The following is a 21,439-nucleotide window of genomic DNA, read 5'->3' as shown; positions in this document are numbered from 1 at the left end:
TTTTGCTATTCTCAAAATGATGTGAAGCAGGTCCCAAGCCTTTTAAGGAATGCCTGCCTCAGCCACGCAGCTTGAGCGACCCTGCCTGTCCTCACCTGTCTGAGATTTGCCCCTTCCTCTCCCACCCGCTTGCCGTGGGACAGCCGGGGCCATCTCCCACATCTCCGCTTTCAGGGCTGTTTACTGACAGGGTTCTGTAGTGGCTGCGGGGGCTGATGTGAGGAAATAGAGGAGGAGAGGAGGAAAATGAAGGTAACAATAGCACCCACTATTTAGTAAGCGGTAGTAATATTCCAGGCATTTTGTCAAGCTCTTTACATAATCTTATTTAAGCAGTACCAGCCTTGATAAATAGATATGGAATTGTTCCCATTTTATAGGTGGGGTGAAATTAAGCCTCAGAAGAGTTCTGTACTCTGCCCGTAGACATTCAGTGAGCAAGTGACAGCACCCGTGGGCCACCACTGGTGGCTTATGTTGAGGACCTTCTGGTTCGGCAGGTGGTGGGGGAGGGAGCAGTGGCTGAATGAGCCTAGTGTGGATGGGCAGGAAGAGAGAAGCACGGGCTGCGGGTCAAGTCGGGGCTTGGATACATAGGAGCATTGTTCCAGATGAAGATCAGGTCCCACAGTTTACTGCGGATTAAATGGGCTTTTGTGAGCTAGCCACAGAACTCAATCAACATTATGAAATTATGACTTAGGAGAAATATGTTCCGAGTTCCGAGCAACTGACTTGCAAACACACCTTAGGAACATAGTCACTTTTAAATTGAGACTTGCCTTGTTGCAAACCATTCCATGCTGCCCAGCTTTTTATTCAGCACTGTGCTTCTCCAAGATAGATTTTTTAAAAAAATTCATGTGTTAGATTAATCCTCTAGTTGCAGAACCATTGAAAGAAATACATCATCTTCACTTTATAAAATCTCTTAAAAACCTATCAAATAGCATGAGTTTGGAAGTGTTTCAATGTTTTGTTTGATTTCCAGAAACCAAACTATCTCCTGCCATGTGGTTTTGTGGCTATTGGCATTTCAATGGCATTTTTCCTGCTGATTCAAGCCTGTCCCTGGACTTACTACGTGTATTGTTTGCTGCCAGTGCCTATATGGTATGCGGTTGTAAGAGAGTAAGTAACATCTTGCTGTCTTGTTTTTCACTTTACTGTCAGATAAACCTGTATTTAAAATGCATTAGATTTCTGTATCGTAAGTTTCAGTGATATTTATCGTACCCTCGAATTTCTACACCCTTTCACTTCATTTATAACAGCATAGACGTTGCATGTAAGTATCCTTTTGGTTTTACCTTTCTTTTTCAACTTTATTGACTTTGGGAAGCATTTTCCTTCTTTGCTTATCTTTTATAAGAAAAACCTGGAGTAAAAATAGAATAGTTGACGTTTACTGTGCTATGCCAGGAGTATCACATTTTGTACTCGTTACCTTAGTTTCTAGTGTCCATTCATGTTTCCCAAAGAAATTTGCACTTTTTTCCTTACATTTTACCCCTCCTGTCCTGGCTATCATGTAAACCTAGATAAATGAAACTTTGTATTAAATCATATCTGCTAATGTGTGCGCACAAGATTGGTGTATATTATTCACATGTGCTGTGGTTCCACCTTTAAGCGTCTCCTCGCAAGCTGTACTTAACTGTGTTCTTACCACTGCAGAAAACATCAGCTAGTGCGCTCGGGCGAGTTTTAAGCACTTGAAAGTAGAACCACTAAAGTGTTAGGCTGGTTCACGTTCACAGGCGGCAGGAGTTGAGCCGCAGATCTTGCTGATTTCTGTATTTGCACAGTAATCAAGAATTCAAGCGTAGTCTTGGGCACCTAACCACCCCCGGAGCAGACCAGCCCCGCACGCCGACCAGGGAATGAGCACCCAGAATGAGGGTGTTTGCAGGGGTGGCCGGCACATCTGTCCTGACACACTGTGCTCCTGTCTGATTTCTGTTAGCTCCAGCTTTGACCACCTCTTCCATCCTTTACAAACATTTAGTATTAAAAATAGTAAAATGTTAAAAATATCAAAAATAAAAATTAAGTTTAAAATATCAACATTTTAAAAGATAAGGCAAAATGACACCTGCAAAAGAACATACTGTTACTTCTTTATTTGAATGGAATGGGGGGCTGCTGGATATACATGTTTAAGTCAGATTTGTTTTTCCTAGTGTCATTTATTCTGTTTAAAAATTTTCAGAATAAAAGGTTTTATCCTCAGAAAATTCTGTTCTTCTGCAGAACCCCGAGTGGTTCTGCAAGGATAAAACCTTTTATTCAAAAAATTTTAAAACTAAATAAATGACACTAAAAAAAAAATCTTCTACCTGCTTTTACAAAATCATCTCTTGTTTCTCCGTGCTACTCACTATTATGAACAAAAGGAAAATTCTTCTTTTGCCTGGTGTTAGCTTTGTTTCCTACTTGGCACCTTAACAGTTTTGAAGACATTATATAGCCATTGTTTCAAAACAGGAAAAAGGTCATAAATCAAATACTGACATTCTATAATTACCTACTTAATAATGCACTACAAACGCTAATTTTTTTTTCTAGTAATGAAATATAAGATGTACTCAAGTATGTAATACATTTTAAATTGTTATGAATTCATATTTAATTATAATTACTATATAATTAGTGACATCTTAAATTGGGTTTGGAAAAGCTTATTTAGCTCAGTAAAAAATTGCAGTTAAGATTTACTCTACCCATCCTTGGCTGGTGTGGCTCAGTGGATTGAGCACTGGTGAGCTGAAAGGTTGCTAGTTCAATTCCTGGTTGGGGAGCATGCCGGGGTTGTAGGCCGGGTCCCTGGTTGGAGGCATGCGGGAGGCAATCGACTGATGTTTCTCTCACACATTGATGTTTCCCACCCTCTCTTAAAAAAGGGGAGAGGGGAGATTTACTCTACCCAGATAAGGAAAACCTACCTTTATTTCATGAAAACAGTTGAGATTTCAATATAAGATTAAGCTTTGTGAATTAAAAATTTTTTCAGTTTTTATTCATTTGGTTTCATTGTATTTTATTTTTGATGTTTTATCTGTAATTATTGTATTCTATCTGTAAGCATAGGTATGGTTAAACTAAGATCTGATGCAAGACATTTATTGTCATTAATATTTTAAAAAACAAGAAAATTTTTGTGATTATTATCAAATTACTCAGAAATTACATTTTTTCCTAAAATACTTCTAGGTCTCACAAAAAGATTTAGGTCAGTAAAGCCATTAAAACAAATCTATTCAAGAATCCCTTCATTTTAAAATAATCTGTGAATTGAAAATTTCCTGATTTTATAGTTTTGCACAAAGTTTTTGTTTTTTACTATATATGGCCTGCTTATTAAATTCAATATAGAGTATAAATAACCTTTTTATAACTAATCTTGCTAAACAGATACCAAGTTATTCAAGACTTTGTCACATCACTGTTGACCTACCCCCTGAGTCATTTGGTTGGATGCCTGTTAGCTTGTACGCTGGGAGTCGAAGTATTAGTAAGTAACTCACCACATCACAACATAGTCATGTCTTTCACAGATATGTAACTCCTCTGAAATGACCTCTCGTTTTCTCTCTCTCCTTGGGAATGCAATCCTAGGTTCTCAGTTTTTTCTACCGCTCTGTGCTTACTGTTGGACTTCTTGTGTTTGCGGGTTGGCCATTTACCACTCAGCTGTGGACTCGAGCAAAGGTACGAGTACTCGTTTTGGCCTTGGACACTTTAGTTGCTACTTTGTTTTGATTTGTGTTTAAGTTGGGGAACTATTCATTTTTAGAGAAAAGGGTGGAATGTGTCCTTACGTAGAGTCTGGTCCTGTGGACGGGAGGGCTGAGGCTGCTCTAAGGTGTCCGTGGGTCGCATAGACTGTCATCTCAGAACGAACCTGTCATTTGGGGACTGAAACACTCTGGAAGCAGAGCTGCTGCGTCCCCTCTGAAGCTCTCACCCGGGCTCTGCAGCCTCTAGTGCCTGAGGGGAGCGGCAGCCGGGGAGCGGCAGCCGAGGAGCGGCACCCGAGGAACGGCCTGGAGCAGCTGCAGGGGCGCCGAGGGCCGTACCCGGAGCCCCGAGCAGAGGGTCGCCACGCTCCTGGCCCTGAGCCGCCTCTGTTTTTTTCTGGAGAAGTATGTAGTGATGATAAATATTTTTAAATGTAATTACTCCCGATTGTTTTCCTTCAACTAGATAGCGAATACAATGTGCTTCTACAAGGAATACACTCACATTTCCATTTTGATACTTTTTTTATGGAGGTAGCAAGTTCTCTTTCCACCCTGAGAACTTGTAAAATTACTCAGTGGGATTATTGATAATTTTTGTTTACTCTAATTATAAAATCATTTTTGCTCATTTTCCTCCTGAGCTCAATCATTTGTTTATGATTACAGACCAAATTGTTTATAGATACAATCGATATATGGTATAACATAAATTAAAAGAAGCACTTGCGTTAATATCCAGCCCAGTTTAAAATGCAGGGTGTTTCATTGACTAATCATAGGCTGATACTTCTTATACTGAAACATCTCTGAGCTCAGTTTCCTCATCTGAAACTGTGAATAATACAACCTCTCTCCCAGGTTATTGTGAGAATTAAAGGAGATAATACTCATTATACCGAACACACTCCTTGCAACGTAACTGATCCTTCACGGATAGTAACTCCATTATTTTTTCAAGTAAACAGATATAAAGCTTTGCATTTTCCTTTTTGATTTACAGCAATGTAGTCTTGAAACACTGAAGACTGTTTTCTCTACCATATTTGTCTGGAGATAACTTTTTTTTTTTAATTATAGAGCACCTCGCTGAGTTGGATTTTCTTCTGTCTGCTCCTGGCGGTGTTCCCGCTGATGCCTGTTGTAGGACGAAAGCCAGACGTCTCTCTAGTGTACGAACAGTATTTTACCTTATTTTCTTTTCAAAACAATTGTTCTTCTCAATCAACCCTATGAACTATGAACCTATTCTTGATCTTGCGTTTAAAATCACATGAACAAACTGGAAGTTAAAATATTAATATCGAACCGCTAGTGATAATTCTGTCCCGGCTCTGAGAGGCACCGAAGCCCCCTGGAGCCGCCCCTGGGCCTTCACCGGAGGGGCACTGATAACTGAAACTGCTGCCTCCCAGCCCGGGCCGCCTCACCCTTGGGAAGGTACAGGTGCTTCTCTATCTTTTGTATATGGGGAATCCAGAAAAGCTTTCGTATGAAAAAGTCTTCTGTTGCCAAAACAAACAGGCTTAAAAGCCATTGGTGTCATCTCTGTCTTTGCCTTTGAGCAGGTCCACACTTTTAAGTCTTAGAAAAGTGAAATTCCTCTTCAATTCTGGATGTAAAGATCTCCAAGGAAGGAAGCTTGGGATACCTTCACAACTCTCCCACGTTTAATTACCTAACTGTTAGGGGATCCTATATATCTTCCCTCAGTGCTCCATGAGACTGTTATATTTATTTCTTCTTAATATATTCAAAAAATCTGTAAAATAATTTACTTTTTCTTTAAACTTTCCTTTTAAATTATTATCAAGTAATCTACTGGCTGTGTGTGTATGTGCGTGTTTTGGGCAAGCTAAATGACCGTTATTTCATGTAACATTTCCTCTCTTTTCTAATTATGTAATCTTTGTTACTTTCTTTAGAACTCTGTATAAGCAATATTTTTAGCATTTTAATGGAATCTTTAAGAGATGAGGTTATGTCTTTTTTAATTGAAGGAAGATTAATTAAACTATTTTTAAGTACCATATGTGTTAATTTTAAAGTATGTATGATTTATAAATTGACACATTAATCTCATTTCTGTGACAATACTAATATAGAATAGATCCGGAATTATTCTAAGAAGTCATTTTATTAGCCAAGTCCAAAATAATTGTATTGAGGTTTAAGGCCATATTGTCTAAGACTTAGTTTATAAGTGTTACTAAGTAAAAACACTTTGTAGCTGTCACAAACTACGGTGTGTGAGAAGATGAATGAAAATATGTTCATTTATTCCTTGCTTCCTAGTGCTCTGTGAGCTCTTCTGTCGTCTGTAAAGCCCCTTTCCCTCCTTTCATCAGCCTCTGCGTATCTCTCTTGCTCAAAATAATACTGACAAGAGAGCAGAATTTATCATATGCTAAAAGAAAAAGAAATTGTATACATGGTCTCCATTGAAATTTGCCACTTGCATATTCTAGTATGGATGAATTCAGGTAGTTAAGACATGAGAACTCAGCTTTGTATTTTTAAATATGTTGTTTCCCTACTTCCTCATTTAAATTCCTCAGTGATTTAGTTTGTGTTGGTTTCCTCATAGGTATATTTGCAACCTCTTTATTTTGCCTCTTGGTTCATGGAGAAATTTCAACTCTCCATTTGATCTCTCACATCAACTCCCTTCTTTAGAAAATTACTAACAATAGGATAGTATGCAAACATTTCAGGATAAAATTAAAGGAAAAAGCAAAAATGTATACAACACAGGTGTAATATCCCTGCTACTCCAGTTGTCTACAGCAAAAACATATTGGCCAATGCATTAAAATATCAAATTATTTTTTTAAAAGGAAAGGAAAAGCAAAAACAAACAATCTTGATCGTACATGGCCATTTTTCCTAAGTTTTAATGGTTATTCATGTTTAATGTATTACTACTTTTTTCCCCTTACGAGAGTGTTAGAAAAATCAAAGCAAAACCAAAAACAGACAAGCATTTTCCTGGGAATTCCTGTTTCTCATTCTCCTGAGCACGGCCTTTTTGCTCATTTTCCCTTAGTTCTGTCGAATTGCTAGGTTCCAGCTTCTGGCCGCAACATAATTTCAGTTGTCCTGTGTTACTCAGATTTTTAGAAGGTGAGAAATAGAGCTCAACACTAGTACCCCATTTCCTTGATATTTATTTCCTTCAACTTCAGAAACCATACTATATCTGGTGTTCTTGAAAATATATTATCTGTTGTTTTATTACTAGATAGATGCCTCACCTGCACACTACCTTTGTGACTGCTTTCCTGCCTTCCCTTAGCCAGAAACAGCTGAGGAAAGAACAAGATTACTGATAGAAAGGAGCAGTCTATCCTGCTAGGAATACTATGAATTAAAAATGTAGATCCTGCCCTAGCTGGTGTGGCTCAGTGGATTGAGTGCCGGCCTGCGCACCAAAGGGTTGCCAGTTCAATTCCCAGTCACGCCACATGCCTGGGTAGCGGGCCAGGTCCCCAGTAAGGGGTACATGAGAGGCAAACAAACTGATATTTCTCTCTCTCTCTCCCTTCCCCTCTGTCTAAAAATAAATACATAAAATATATTTTTAAAAAATGTAGATCCTTTTTGTGTAAGTGGTCATAGTAAAAAAAAAATGTATATTTTAAATACTATTTAGGTATCTTTTATATTGTTTTCTATAAATTTGTCCAAGTCAGGATAACAAATATGGTAGTTGGTATGCACAAGTTTTAAAACTCAAATTCTAAGAATAAGGTAAAAATATCTAAAAGATATAAGAAGTTACAAATACCCTTACCCCTACAGTATCTTTATCCTAAGATATTTATTCTTATTATACCTGTGCATCCATTTTACTGCCTTATCTTGATTAAACCATATGATCGAGAGCTTCTCCATTAGAGTAGAATGTCTAATATTTTAATAAGCTTTGTGTTCAGTAAACATCTTAAGAAAATCTGAAATTGTGAATTGTGTTTTCAAACAGGATGAGTGCAGGCTTGCTGGTTCTTCTGCTGTCCCTGTTTGTTATAGCATCTCTCATAAAAAGAAAAGATGGTTTTGTAAATGAAAAGCTGTTGTTACATCTATCACAGGTTAGTTACATTGTCAACACTATCTTATACTAATGATATACCAAAATGTATCTTATGGTTGCATTTAACTAGGTTGTTCTGAAGATGTCATGTGTAAGTTAGCCAGTACCTAACAGCTAAGGAGAGAGTTTTCTGTTTAAGTTATCACTTGGAACATACAAAGAGAGAAGAAACATTTTGTCAAGGATCCTATCAAGCCATTGGAGAGTGCCTTCTGTTTTAAATGGTACATGGACTGGCTTTTCACTAAATCCCACTGTAGCTTTGTCAGAACTCACCTGTAATAATGAGGACTTTGACAAAAGTGAATGTTTCTGAACCTTACTCTATGGAGCAAAGAGTATCATATGAAAATTCTTATGGACTTTGTTAGAAATACCCCTAAGTATAAGGTAAATCTGTTACAAAATTCCTTTTTACATTGACTTTATTAATGTGCATCAATTCTTGTACTGTGTATCCTATTTTTCATTGATTCCAAGATTGTATCTTTTTACATTTCAAGGTATCTGAAATGAAAATGTGCCTTACAATTGAAAGGATCCTAGGATTATGTCATAGCTTTATTGACAGCATTTTTTCTTTCTGAATTCACAAAAAAATATGAGTAAATTAAATATAGCTCTAGAATTTGGCAATGAGGTTGTTAATTTGATATCTAAGAAGTTTACTTTGCCCACAGCCATAACTTAGCTCATTTCTTAAAATGGCAGTTAATCAGCAGTTCAGGGGCCAGCAAACATTTCTCTAAAGAGTCAAACTGTAGATATTTTAGGCTTTAAGGCCATATGTAGAGTCTGTTGTAAATTTGCCTCTCTACCATCACAGTGCAAAGGGAGCCACAGACAACACGAGAATGAACAGGAGTGTCTATGATCCAATTAGGCAGTATTTTGAAAAACAGGCCCCAGGCCTGTGAGCTGTAGTTTACCAACTAGTTTATGTATAGTCCCTGAAGAATGCTGTACTGTTTGTATTCCCAGCACCGAGGGAATGCTCAGGCCACAAATAGGTGTTGAATGAATAAGCGGATATGACTGTGGGTGAGGGCCAGAAGTGGAAGACATGAACCACATACACTGAACCATATACACCCTGCCTTCTGCATTTCCATGATTTAGGGAAATGTCAAGGTTAATACAAGTGAACATTTCCAGGTAGAAACCATGCGATAATGTATGCCAAAATACTCTTTGAAAGTGTAACATGCCTCATTTTATGCTTGTAAAGGATGGCATTTGCTTAGCATGAGAGTTCTGACTCAGCCTTGGCCACAAGAAGGTGAGCTGTTCCCATTTCAATAGCAGTTTGCCAGATTCTAGTTGTTTAAGCACTTTTTGAAGTATTCTTATGCAAATCAGTCCCTCACCACCTCCCCTTTTATTTACATGTTTTGTGTTTGTTTTCAGATGCTGAGCACTGTACTTGCTATGTATGTTGTGTATAGCACTCATAATAGTCTGCTTAAGAAACAAGGACTTCCTCTTGTTAATCAGATTGTTAGCTGGACAATATTAGGTAAGTGGTCAATCAAACCACATGAGGTAACTTTACAGCAAGTCCTACTTTAAAATTATCCATTTATATCATTATTATTATTATTATTATTATTGAAAGACAGTTTTGTTTCAGGAAAGTAATAATAACCAGCTATTATTTCTTATCTCTTGCTGGTACCTGACCAAGAAAATTGGAACTTTTATGAACATTCATGTACTAATAAGAATTACTTGATAGAATATTATGACATGATGATAAGTCTGTATATTTATTCACACCTGATAAAAATCTAAGTGTTTCCAGAAGAGAAAACAGTGTATTTTCTGTTTTCTCCCCACCCCGTTGCAAATAACAAGCCATCCCCGCAGAGACACTCTAAGACCATCAAATATCTTTCTCTCTAAAATGTCTCCCTAGAGTTAGCGTTCACTCATAAAAGTTTCCTGATCCTGTCTCTGTTGTGATGGCCACGAAATGATGTTCTGGTTGTAGCATTCCCACCGCATTTACCGAAAGACTCGGCATTCTGCTGTAAGGTCCTCCTTTCCTGTTCATTCGTTCCTTCATTCACTTAACTATTTTTCATGGTGGACACCTGAGCTCCTATTTCTTTCAAAGATTTCTAATTCATCACTGTTGATTTTTTTAATGTTCTGATTCTCCCAGACTTGGCCAGAGAGAGCCCCTTGAGGCTAGCTTGTAAATAGGCCTCCTATTTTTTTTTAGCACTTTTTTATTTTCTGGAATTAAGAAAATGTTATACCTTATGAGCCTTACTTTGTATCCACCCTGTCATGGTGTATGATCCTTTCCATGTGTTGTTGAATTTGATTTGCTAGTATTTTTGTTGAGAATTTACACATCTGTATTCATTGGGAATGTTGTTCTACAGTTACTTTCTGGTAGTGACCTCTGGCTTTGGTGTCAGGGTATTGGGGGCCTACTACAATCATTTTGGAATTGTTCTCTACTCTTTCATTTTTCTTGGAATAGTTTGAGAAGGACTGGCATTAATTATTTTTTATTTTTTAGAAGATCCTTTTATTTATTTATTTATTTATTTATTTATTTAGAGGGAGGGGAAGAGAGGGAGAGAAACATTGATGTGCAAGAGAAACATTGGTCTGTTGCCTCTCACATGCCCTGAACTAGGGATCTGGCCTGCAACCCAGGCATGTGCCCTGACTGGAAATTGAACTGGTGACCTTTTGGTTCACAGGCCATTACTGAATCCACTGAGCTACACCAGCCATGAAGCCATCTGTTCCTGGGCTATTTTTGTATTGGGAGGTTTTTGATAACTGATTTAATTTCATTATTATTAATCTGTTCAGACTTTTAAATTTCTTACTGATCCACTCTTGGTAGATTGTATGTTTCCATTTATTTTAGGTTATACAGTTTGGTGGCATGGAATTGTTCAGTTGTCTCTTACGGTCCTGTGTATTGCTGTAATACAAGAGATACACAGAATTAAGTTGTTTATTTGAGATCTTTCTGTTATCCTAATATATGCATTTATCACTGTAAACTTCCCTTTCAGAGCTCCTTTTACATCCCATAGATTTGGGTATATTTGGCTTCTAATTTCAAGACTTTTTTTTTTTCTTTCTCTTGATTTCTTCTGTGACCCATGGGTTGTTCCGGTGTGTGTTATTTAATTTCTACATATTTGTAGATTTTCCAGCATTCCTCATGTTGGTATGACTGTAGCAGTCTTCTTAAATTTGCTTAGACTTGGTTTGTGGCCTGTTATATGATCTATCCTGGAGAGTGATCCAGGCGCACTTGAGAAGAATATGTATTCTGCTGCTGTTGGGTGGAGCATTCTATAGGTTGCTGTTGGATCCATTTGATCTAATGATATATGGTTAAGTCTAATGATATATGGTTAAGTCTAATGTTTCCTTGTGGATTTTCTCTCTGGATGATCTATCCATTGCTGAAAGTGACGTATTGAAGTCTCCTACTATTGTATCATTGTCTCATTTTCCCTTCAGATCTGTCAGTATTTGCTTAATTTATTTTGGTGCGTATATATGTGTGATTGTTATATCTTAGTGATTGACCCTTTATCATTATATCTACCTCCTTTGTTTCTTTTTACCATTCTTGGCTTAGAATCTATTTTATCTGCTATAACTATTGCCACCTTTTGCTTTGGTTTTCACTTGCATGGACTATCTCTTTCCATCACTTTACTTTGAGTTCTCAAATCTGAAGTGAGTCTCTTGTAGGCTGGACATATATTTTAAACAAATATTTGCTCTTTGGGGCTAGGAAATCTAGGTACTAGAGGATGCCTGCCACGTGGTACAAGGTGTGACATCGCTGACACGCAGGTAGGTCAGCGGTGTTTCCAGAGTGCTCCTGCAGGCACCGTTTTATCACAGCCAGCTCCACTGGGCATTTTTCCTTCACGTGCTATGGTCCACAAATAGGTTATGTGCTACGAAGCTGGTTCTAGCTCTTGTCATTCAGAGTGGAGACTCTTTATTTCTCCTTTAGCACTCATCAGTCATTTAGACGGAAGTATAAAACGAGTGTAGAAAATACAGTTATACAGAAGAGGTCTCATTTGAACTGGTTTTTTTAAATTAGAAACATTATTTTGTGTGTGTGTTAAAATATGTATCATTAGAACCACATATCTGAAAAAAATCAGAAGCTATTTGTGCAAGGGTGTTATAAATGTAATGTGCATGGTCTTAAATTGTGCAATGACTTGACTTTGAATAATATTATCTTCACATTTAACTTAGTAGATGTTGACTAGTAATAATAACTGCAGCTAACAGTTATTAAGCACCGACGGTACCTGAGGCACTGCTCAGGGAGCGTTTGGTAGGTGAAATTACATTTAAACCTCACTGCTTTTTTATATTATCTCTACTTGACAGATGGAAATACTGCTTACATGAGTTAATAAACTCGCCCCGTGGTTGAACACTTAATAAGTGATTCCTCCAGGATTCCATCCCCCGTCGCCTGTCTCCTTCTCTGGAGAATTTAACTCCGGGCACATAGCAAGACCTGACTAGCGGATTAGGAAGTTGTGTGCATTCCATTCTCCTCTCCTTTCACCTGTCCTTCTCCCACTAAAGTGGTTTCTTTCCTACCCTGTAGGGAACGATTACTTCGTTTATTATGATTCTTATTACAGCTCTCGCGTCTCTCATTTCCTAAGGGGCACAGTACAACTCTCAACGGATATTTTGCTGTGGGAAGACTTGGAGGAAGGAGGGGTTAGAAAAAAATCAATTTCTGGGCAGTGAGTGGTTTTTGAACTAAATGCCTAATTAAGAGAAGAGTTGCTGAATCTTGAATAATACATTTTATTATTTACATTAGAACATAAATTATTCATTGAGGAGTTAGTATTACAGTGAGGCTGAATATAAATTGAGGAAATCTGAGCCCAAATCAGGTTAAAACAATGAAATGTAATTTTAATTAAAAATAAGAAGTTAGAAATCTCTTACGGAAATAATAAGGGCAAATATAGCCTCCTTTTACACAAGAAGGGTCATGTGTGATTGTAGATTATTTGGTGCTTCTGAACTCGCGGACGCTGGGCGCCTCGGACTGACGCTCGCCTGTCTGTTCGTGTGTTGCAGCCTCCTCTTTCGTCCTGCCCCTGCTGAGCCCCAGGGGCCTCTTGCCGCGGCTGCTCAGCATACTTGTCTCCTGGATGTCGACCTACCTCCTTCTTAGCACAGGGTACGGACCGTTTTTAAAATTTCATTTGGAGTAGCAAGTTTTCAATGATACACTGATATTTCTCCATGAGTATTTAACCTCTGGAAATGAGAGATGTTGTGTAAACCTTGAGGAATAAATCATAAATATTTTCTGCTCTCTAAGAACTGTATATGACCTGAATCGTAATCTTCAGTTTCCTTATTCTTTTCACAGTATCACCTTTTGTCTTTTTCTGTTTATTTCAGGAAGTTGCTAAAATGTTGTTTTACTTCAGTTTTAGAAAATTCTGATTGATTATGGAGGTATTTTAAGTCTAAAACAATAACTTAGAAGAATTTTAGGTTTTGTTGCATTTCTTTCATGTGCTTTATGCTTTGATTTATTCATTCTTCTTTGACTTTAATATTTTCTTTTTGTTTTTACTCTTACATATATCATAGTCCAAATATTCCTTTTGATTCAGAAGACTTTCACACTGTTTTCCCAAAAGTTAAAAAATGCATTTTTATTTAAGATTGAAATTTTCTCACAGAAGAAAAACAAAAACTAGCAGCCTAATTTGGGGGGTGGATCCTGAAGTGTCTCTTGAGCTTAGTGAAAACAGTGACATGTGTCTTCCTATCTACTTAGAAGGAAAAAATTCCTCACTTGCTTTTGAATTTTATTTCATCCTTCTTAAATCCTTATGAGGATGAGAAATGTGCACATTGTAACAAACACGGAAAAGAACAGACAAACTGATTAACCACTGTTCATGCTTTGGCCCAAATACGGGATTTGGTTTTAATTAGACTACACCTAGGGATTGACTGTTGTGCAGTCAGTGGACTGTTCCCACAGCGGATGATTTTGTAAAGCTATTTTGGGTCCAAGGCCTGGGTTCACTTTCAGAATGAGAGGGGTGTTCTCAAAGTCTGCACGGTAGACCCTCACATCCCAGGAGTTCTTAAGATTCCGCAGAGGGGAATCTAAGGCAGGAGGTTCCCCCGATAGGACGTGATGATCTGGTGGCGTGCTAAACCTCCTTCTCTGGCCAAAGCTCCCCGCACCTCCCGTCTCTCATTTCTCTCTGCATAAACAGGCCTGAGGCACACAGCAACAAAGATGTAATATAAGCAATGTGGACATTTCCCCAGTTACCTAATGAGGTCTTGCTTCTAGACCTCAGAACTTTGAACTTTGGAATAAAACTTGAAGTCTGTCAGGATATTCTTCTTACTCGAGTCATAAATATAACAAGACCTTAAAATTCTTTACCTTTTTCCACTTATTGGTGAAATTATAGAATAAATAAATTAGTTATAATCGATCTATCAATGTATAAATGTATATATGAATTAGAATATGCATGGCTTCTAGTCTAGATAAGAAATTTGAATATAAAACCATTTCTATTCTAACCCACCATTTTGGGGTGACACATAAGTCTCATTAAAAGACCACACCCAGAGGTTGCCTTAGGAAGTAAATGTTGAGAGGGCCCAGAAATTAGTGCATATTCTACACAGTCACTTAATAATCAGTAAGCACTTTTTTTTGAACTTCCAAGTTTTAAAGCACTAGATAGATGTAAAGGAATGTGTAGTAGATTAAAGAATACAAATAAATGTAAATATAGTTCTGGGTTGCTGGATTATAAATTGAGAAAGGAGGGAAAAAAGGATAATTAAAATTGAATTTTGGGTGAAAAAGTACTTCATAATGTAGAATGAGTTAGTCATGTAACGAACATTAGGGATAAGCATTATAGTATTTTAAATCATCAATTTAATAGTCATGACAGATACCAAAACAGATTATACTAAGATATTTGATTTAAGAAAATCTAAAAAGTAAAGTTCACACCTAAAATCAGAATACTGTGACCTTACTAATGAATGTATTACTAAATATATTTTCACTATCAGAAAGTATATTTACCTTTGCAAAAACATTTAAAGAGGTAGACTGAAACAGCGAGGTCCAGTAATTTCAGTTAATACGTTTTTTTCGTCACATCAGCCTTGCAAAACATAGTCCGCCTGCTCTCATTTCACGTCCCTGCCATAGGCAGCCCAGAAGGCTCTGTGTGGGCACGAGTGCGCGGTCAGAATCATAGGGCATTTAAAAGAAATGCGGTTTCATCGCTTTACAGGAATACGGTAATAGCATTCCTAAATTCTAGCTAACAATGCATCCTTGATTTCATGAACAGAGAAGGTTTATTTTTAATTATTTTTATGCAAATAGAAGCTGTTGTAATACTTGAAAACAGTTCTAAGGTGGTTAAAATTTCCCTCTGAAATTTGGGTTATATCACCCCTTAGCACACTATAATCCAAAGCTAAATGCCTTTTCAGCCCTGTTCTATCTACAGAGACCAAACCAGCAGGTCCCAATATTGTTTTGTTTTAGTATTGTTGTATTACCTACACTGTGAGCCCGTGATGCTGTTTTACTGGTATTTCACTTTATTAATTCAGATACGCAGACTTCATACAAGGTATCGATTATCTGAAGAAATAAAGTCCCGTAGGAAGGTTGTCTTCATCAGATTTATTCATCTACATTTTACAAAAGGAAGTAATCATAGTTTATAGTGTTTGAAAGGAAAGAAATCTGTAGCACTATGTGTCGAACTATGGAATTTAGGATTTTGTGTATTAGGAAAGAATGATTTCACATATAACTGCAGCTATTTAAAAATTTCACAGTCCTCTTTTACTCAGAGTATACACCTTCTGGATTCAACTCATCAATAATCATTGTTTCCCCTCACATTGCCCATGTCCTGGGCACTAGACAGACATACAGGCAGAACAGTGAGTGCACCCCAGGTGCCGTAAGCTGCTATGAAACAAAGACATTGTTTTACAGTATGAGGCAATTACAAAATGCAACAATGATGTTATTATGAGTTAATTAAATTGTGAGTTATGTGATATAAAGAATGACAAGAGGAAGGGTTACAGCAGGGAAACTAAACCAGTGCCTTTGGGGGCTCAGAGGGGACTTGAACGAAGTTTTTAAAGAATGGCTAGGGTACCGGTATTCTACCTCTTGGTCTTCCCTTTGCTTTTTAGAAATCATTGTAAAAATAGCCTAATCACATTTTGAAGATGGGGATAAAGGGGAGAATCATTGAATAACCCTGCCCTTCGCGTTGCTGCTCTTATATGTTTCCTTCCAGTCTTACCTCTGTATTTGTCTTTTTAACCTAGTATTAATCATAGTTCACATACACTTTTATATCTTTTTTTCCTGCTTAACATTATTTTAGAAACATTTTCCCATGTGGCTCATAGGTTTCCTCACCATCATTTTAATAGATATTTAATATTCTGTGATGTGGTTGCCCCTTGATTTACTTAGCCATTCCTATCTTTTTGATCATTTTTACTTCCACTTATTATTATCATAAATAATATTTTGAGTTATGTTTTATGCATAATATTTTACATAAATTAGATTACTTTGTTCACTTCTCAAATGTAGTATAGGTAGGCCACAGAGTATGAACTGTTGTTTTTTTGGGGTTTTTTTAACTTTTGTCTTAGGAACAATGCCAATTTATAGTAGCACCAACAGCCTATGAGGAGTCCTATTTCATCATATTCCTCACAGTATTTGGTATTTTCATTTTAAAATAAGAATATCAAATGCTATTTCAACAGGTCAAAAATGCTATAGCTTTGTATAACTTTCTACACTTGTTAAACTAATGATATTTTCTCTTGTGTGTATTGTCTCTTCACCCTTGGTCATTCTAAATTATGTTGCAAGTGATTATGTGTGCTTTCTCAAATCTAAACATTTCATTCTGCCCAGTCTTCAGTGTTTTAGTTTTATGACCTGTGGTTGAGTTTAAGCGATTTTGTTTCTTTTCTTTCTGGAGTTTAGAAAATGGTACCATATGGAAGGAATAGAATTCACTAGTTGAAAAAGTTGAAAGAGAAATAAAGGTTTTTAGGTTTGGGTGGTTGGTTTGATTTTGTTCTGTAACTTCCAGCTGGGTAAGTAACTCACTCAACACATGCTTGTGAGCGGGGCCTGCAGAGTGGCCGGCCTGACACAGAGACTGTGTGAGCCAGCAGGCAGTGCGCAGAGGGAGACGTGATTCCACAGGGCGGTGCGCGTTGCCATGGAGCGTGTGGGCGACTGCGGCGGTGGAGCGCTCACCCCAGAGGAAGGCCAGAAACGATGGGAAAGGCTTCTGTCCCTGGGTTATCCTCCTTTAGGAGGGTAACAGAGCATTTCTCCTTTGGCCACCTCACACCCCAGCCTAGACAGAGGTGTACGTACGACGCCCACTGTGGAGAGGAAGGGGCTTCTGTCCCTTCAGTCAACAACATTGCAACAAGCATCATCACGTGGGGGTTGTAGCACTACAATCTAATTATGTAATCTGTGTCTACTTATGTTCTCAGAGAATTCCTGGAAGTGACAGTGTTGGGTTGTAGTATATGAATTTTTTTGAGATTCTTGCACAGTGTTACATCACCTTCCAGAAAGTGTTTTCTGCCTGTATGGAAAAGATGAGATTTCTTTTTTCATTACACTGTTGTCAACATTTATTTTTTAATTTTGGTAAATATGATAAGTGATATAGTATCTCCCTGTGGTTTTAATTTCCTTATCAGTTATCAATAAGGTCAAACATTTTTATGTATTTATTGGCTCTTTTTTTTGTTGTTTTTGAGAGTTTTATGTTCCTGTATGGCAGCCATTTTTTAAAACAAGTTTGAAACATTTGTCTTGTTCTTTTTGTATGTATAGTAATAATTTTAACTCGGGAACTGTCCTTTTACCTTTATCTTAATATTTTCTTTTTGTGTGTTATTTGTCATTTACTTTATGAATGCTTTTTAAGTATCTCTACTATTTTAAACACATCCTGATCTCAAGATTTTATACATTTCAAAAAAAAATGGATCTGAATTGATATTTAAATGGTTGGAATTGATATTTAAATGTTATTTTCCTTTCCTATTATCTTCTTCTGGAAAGCATAGAAAATTTAAATCTTGGGATATTGTACCTTAGAAGTATTATCAGGATTGTTTTAATTTTGGAAAAGCTCCCTCAATATAAATTTGCCTTTTAATTTGTTTAACGTTTTTGCCTTTTCGTCTCTGCGGTCCTACTTTCACCCCCCCTCACCCGTCCCTCAGGTACGAAGCTCTCTTCCCATTAGTGCTGTCGTGTTTGATGTTCGTCTGGATACACATGGAAGAAGAAACCCTGCAGCAGTCTGGTGTTCCCTGGAAGCAGAAGGTAGCTTGTCAAAATCACTGTTGCATTTACTTGAGAATATTGACATATTCTCCATTCTATAAGGAAATAGTTGTGTTATTTCATCCAGATTTTTACTTGAAACTTTATACTATTTAAGTCATTAGTAATTAAAGTAATAATTAAGTTAAACAATTAGTTTGTTAGGAATATTTTAATTTAAAACAGAAAAGCACAATTTATTGTTTTGTAGGCATTATATAGGATGGCCTTTTGAGAATCACTGATGTAAAAAAAAGTTAATATGGGTGAAGGAGTAGAGAAGGAATGTTCTATATCTTACTCTCCTCTGTCTTTACATCTAAGAACATTTATGTTGTCATAAGTCAATGAATGAATTTGATTATAAGGTGACATTTATGTTTCCTGTGTTGTTTTCCTCTTTCTAGTCATCCAAATCCAAAATGCTTACTCTGTCACCTTAGTGATTGTGCCTCAGACCAAATCTTGGACTGTTTATTTACCACAGTGTGCTTTGAATTGACTAAAAGCCAATCAGAGTTTAAGGACATCCTAATTATCCTAAGATAGAGAGTTAAATTGATGTCCCTTGCCTTTATTTTAGAAGCAAGGTAATTATGACAAATTGGTGATAGAATACTTATGGTTTTATTACTGAGGTCAGATAAAATGAATATTACAGAAAAACTCTTTCATAATTGATCTATCCTTAACTGTTCCAGTTGAGTTTAAAGAGAGTAATTGATAGTTTAGAATAATTTATTTCAATAAAAAGCAACCTTATTGAAGTATAGTGAATAATTACTAGTTTTTAACCTGCAGTCCTGGAATAGTAAATATATTTTGATCAGAGTTAAGTAAATGGTCAAACTGTTCTCAATATTAAAGAGTAAAAACTTTAGTGTTAAATAAATATTTAAAACTTTAGTTTTAATAAATATTAAATTTAAAAACAAGGTTCATTGTGTTGTTTTTTAAATTCTATTTTTTAACTGAAAGCAGGTTTTCCTTTTTTGAGAAGAGAATATTAAAGCATCCTAAGAACTTATTGAACAATTACATAGGGAGTGGGGGATGGGGGAAGTCTCCCTTTAAACTCACCCATGAAATTTGGTGGTATGGGTGGGATTAGGCAAGATGCACCCGTCTTCTTGGATTTGAATGACTTTCTGTTTTACCAAAGGCAGAAGTATTTTGCTTTTTTGTAAAGAGGAAATGATTTCTCTAGAAATAGAATTAACAGAAGACCAAAGAAACAGATAAATATTTAATTTCATCATGCTTTTAGTATAATGCCATTCCTGGGTTTGAAAAGATCAGGACCCTCTGAGAAATCAGGTCTTCGAAAAGTAAAGAATTATATAGGGATTTAAAAGTGAAGCATTTATATAGGATAAGAAAAAGCTCAATTCTCACTTTTATTGCATAGACAGCAATACTACAATTCTGTTCAGTATATTATCAGCAACATATCTTATTTTTTGTCAGGCTTTATTAAGGTGTGATGAAGCGATAGGAAATGGTTTAGTGTTGGTTTTCGGGTTGTCAGTACGAGGCATCTTTCCGGTCATCGTAAGGTAGACTGCACGTTTGCGTTTGCCTTCGGGGGCAGACGGGAGGGAGCTGCCGTCACGCATCCGTCTCTCTCTTCGCCTGCAGGTCACCAGTATCCAGTTCTCCAGCAGCACTGACATCACCCAGTTTCGGCAGCTCTGTCTGGATGACATCCGAAGGGCCTTTTTCCTTGTATCCTTTGTTGAGCTTTTGTTTTAAGTTGCTGCAGCCTCCCACCTAATGGCGTAAGAAGACGGGAGGTGCAGCTGTCACTTCATGTCGGCATTAACTTGGAGGACATTTAACACCCCCTCAACCGTCATTTTCTCATAGTTCACATTTTTTAAAAACTTTGAAACTATAGAAAAGCATAAAGAATGGCATAAATAATGACATATATATATATATACATGTGTGTTTTTACCATCCAAAATATCAACAATGAATATTTTGTCACATATGCCATACATTTTTTTAAATTAAAACATTATAGCTAAAGTCAAAGTCTTGACTCCCAACACCAATCTTAATTTCCCTCACCCAGGAGAAACCACTGTTAGGAGTTTGGTTTGTATCTTTTTATGTGTATCAATTTTTTACTATTCTCATAGCAGCTATCTCACAAGGTTGTGGATCACATCAGGGGCAATGTTGTGGAGAAGTTATTAGAAGACTGAAAGACAGCCAGCCTTAAGATACTCATAGGGAGGTGTTTCCTTTGCACTTAGCATGGTGCGGCATAGACCTTGCAGGTCCAGAAATAAATGAGCTCATGCTCCTCTCCACCCCTTGGCGTTCAGTCTCAATTTTACCTTCTTTCTTTCTTTTTTGCAGACTCCTTCCACTCAGCATATATGGATAAAACACTTCTTTCCTTGAACCCTGCATCTCCCTAAATTATCACTTCATCTTGTCTTTCCTGTTTATTTACAAGTTCCTTGAAGAAAAATCTGTAATTGCTGCTCCCATTTCCACCCCCTTCATGTACTATATCATCCTCAAACCCTGGCACCTGGCACGCCGTCTTGTGGCACAGAGTATCTGCCCAACGTCTCTGCTCAAGCTGTCCTCTCGGCGATGGGCAGGGCTTCCTGATTGTACAGTCTAACCTATTCAGTTTTACTTAACCGCTCTGTAACATTCAACTCCATTGATTTCTCTTTCTTCTCCCTTGGCTTCTAGGACAGGATCCCAGTTCTCCTCTTAGCTTTTTATATCATCTCTATTCTCTATTCAGGTTGCCTCTCCTTTGTCTGCTCTTGAACCGTGTTTTTCTCTGAGTTCTGCAGTCAGCCTTCTCCTCCTCCTGTGCCTGGGTAACAGCATCCTCTCTGGGAGCTTTGACCGCCATTCCTGTGCACACAACTCAGGTCTGTTACTTTTCCAGCCTTGACCTCTCTCCTGACCTCAGGAGCCATATTTCCAACACTCTGCTGGGAGTCACCAGCTCTGTGTCCCAGACAGACTAATAACTGCCCTCCCTTTCCCAAGTTGCTCTCTGGGAGGCCTCGCTGCTACGTGGTTGGCCATGCCCCCGCCCACCCAAGCTGTTCAGCTCATTGTCATCTTAAACGGCTCCTTGTCCAGCTCTGAAGCGCCACTGGCTCTCCTCATTCTCCA

At 37.5% G+C, this 21,439-nt stretch overlaps 1 protein-coding gene across 1 annotated transcript in view; it reads left to right on the top strand.

Moving 5' to 3' along the window:
- Positions 1 to 21,439, top strand: part of PIGN (phosphatidylinositol glycan anchor biosynthesis class N) — a 79,250-nt gene that overhangs the window by 36,827 nt on the left and 20,984 nt on the right. The window contains exons 16-24 of the mRNA XM_054583755.1: positions 992 to 1,131; positions 3,415 to 3,514; positions 3,619 to 3,711; positions 4,821 to 4,912; positions 7,723 to 7,831; positions 9,241 to 9,349; positions 12,949 to 13,051; positions 18,184 to 18,286; positions 19,925 to 20,011. Of these exons, the coding sequence (XP_054439730.1) occupies positions 992 to 1,131; positions 3,415 to 3,514; positions 3,619 to 3,711; positions 4,821 to 4,912; positions 7,723 to 7,831; positions 9,241 to 9,349; positions 12,949 to 13,051; positions 18,184 to 18,286; positions 19,925 to 20,011 (936 nt within the window). The remainder of the gene's footprint in view (positions 1 to 991; positions 1,132 to 3,414; positions 3,515 to 3,618; positions 3,712 to 4,820; positions 4,913 to 7,722; positions 7,832 to 9,240; positions 9,350 to 12,948; positions 13,052 to 18,183; positions 18,287 to 19,924; positions 20,012 to 21,439) is intronic.

The sequence above is a fragment of the Pteronotus mesoamericanus genome, unplaced genomic scaffold, assembly GCF_021234165.1.
Source record: "Pteronotus mesoamericanus isolate MK-2021 breed Mesoamerican mustached bat unplaced genomic scaffold, CSHL_Meso_final contig_74, whole genome shotgun sequence".
Classification (NCBI taxonomy): Eukaryota; Metazoa; Chordata; class Mammalia; order Chiroptera; family Mormoopidae; genus Pteronotus; species Pteronotus mesoamericanus.
The sequence above is the reverse complement of the archived record's forward strand: the minus strand, read 5'-3'. Positions and strand labels throughout refer to the sequence as shown.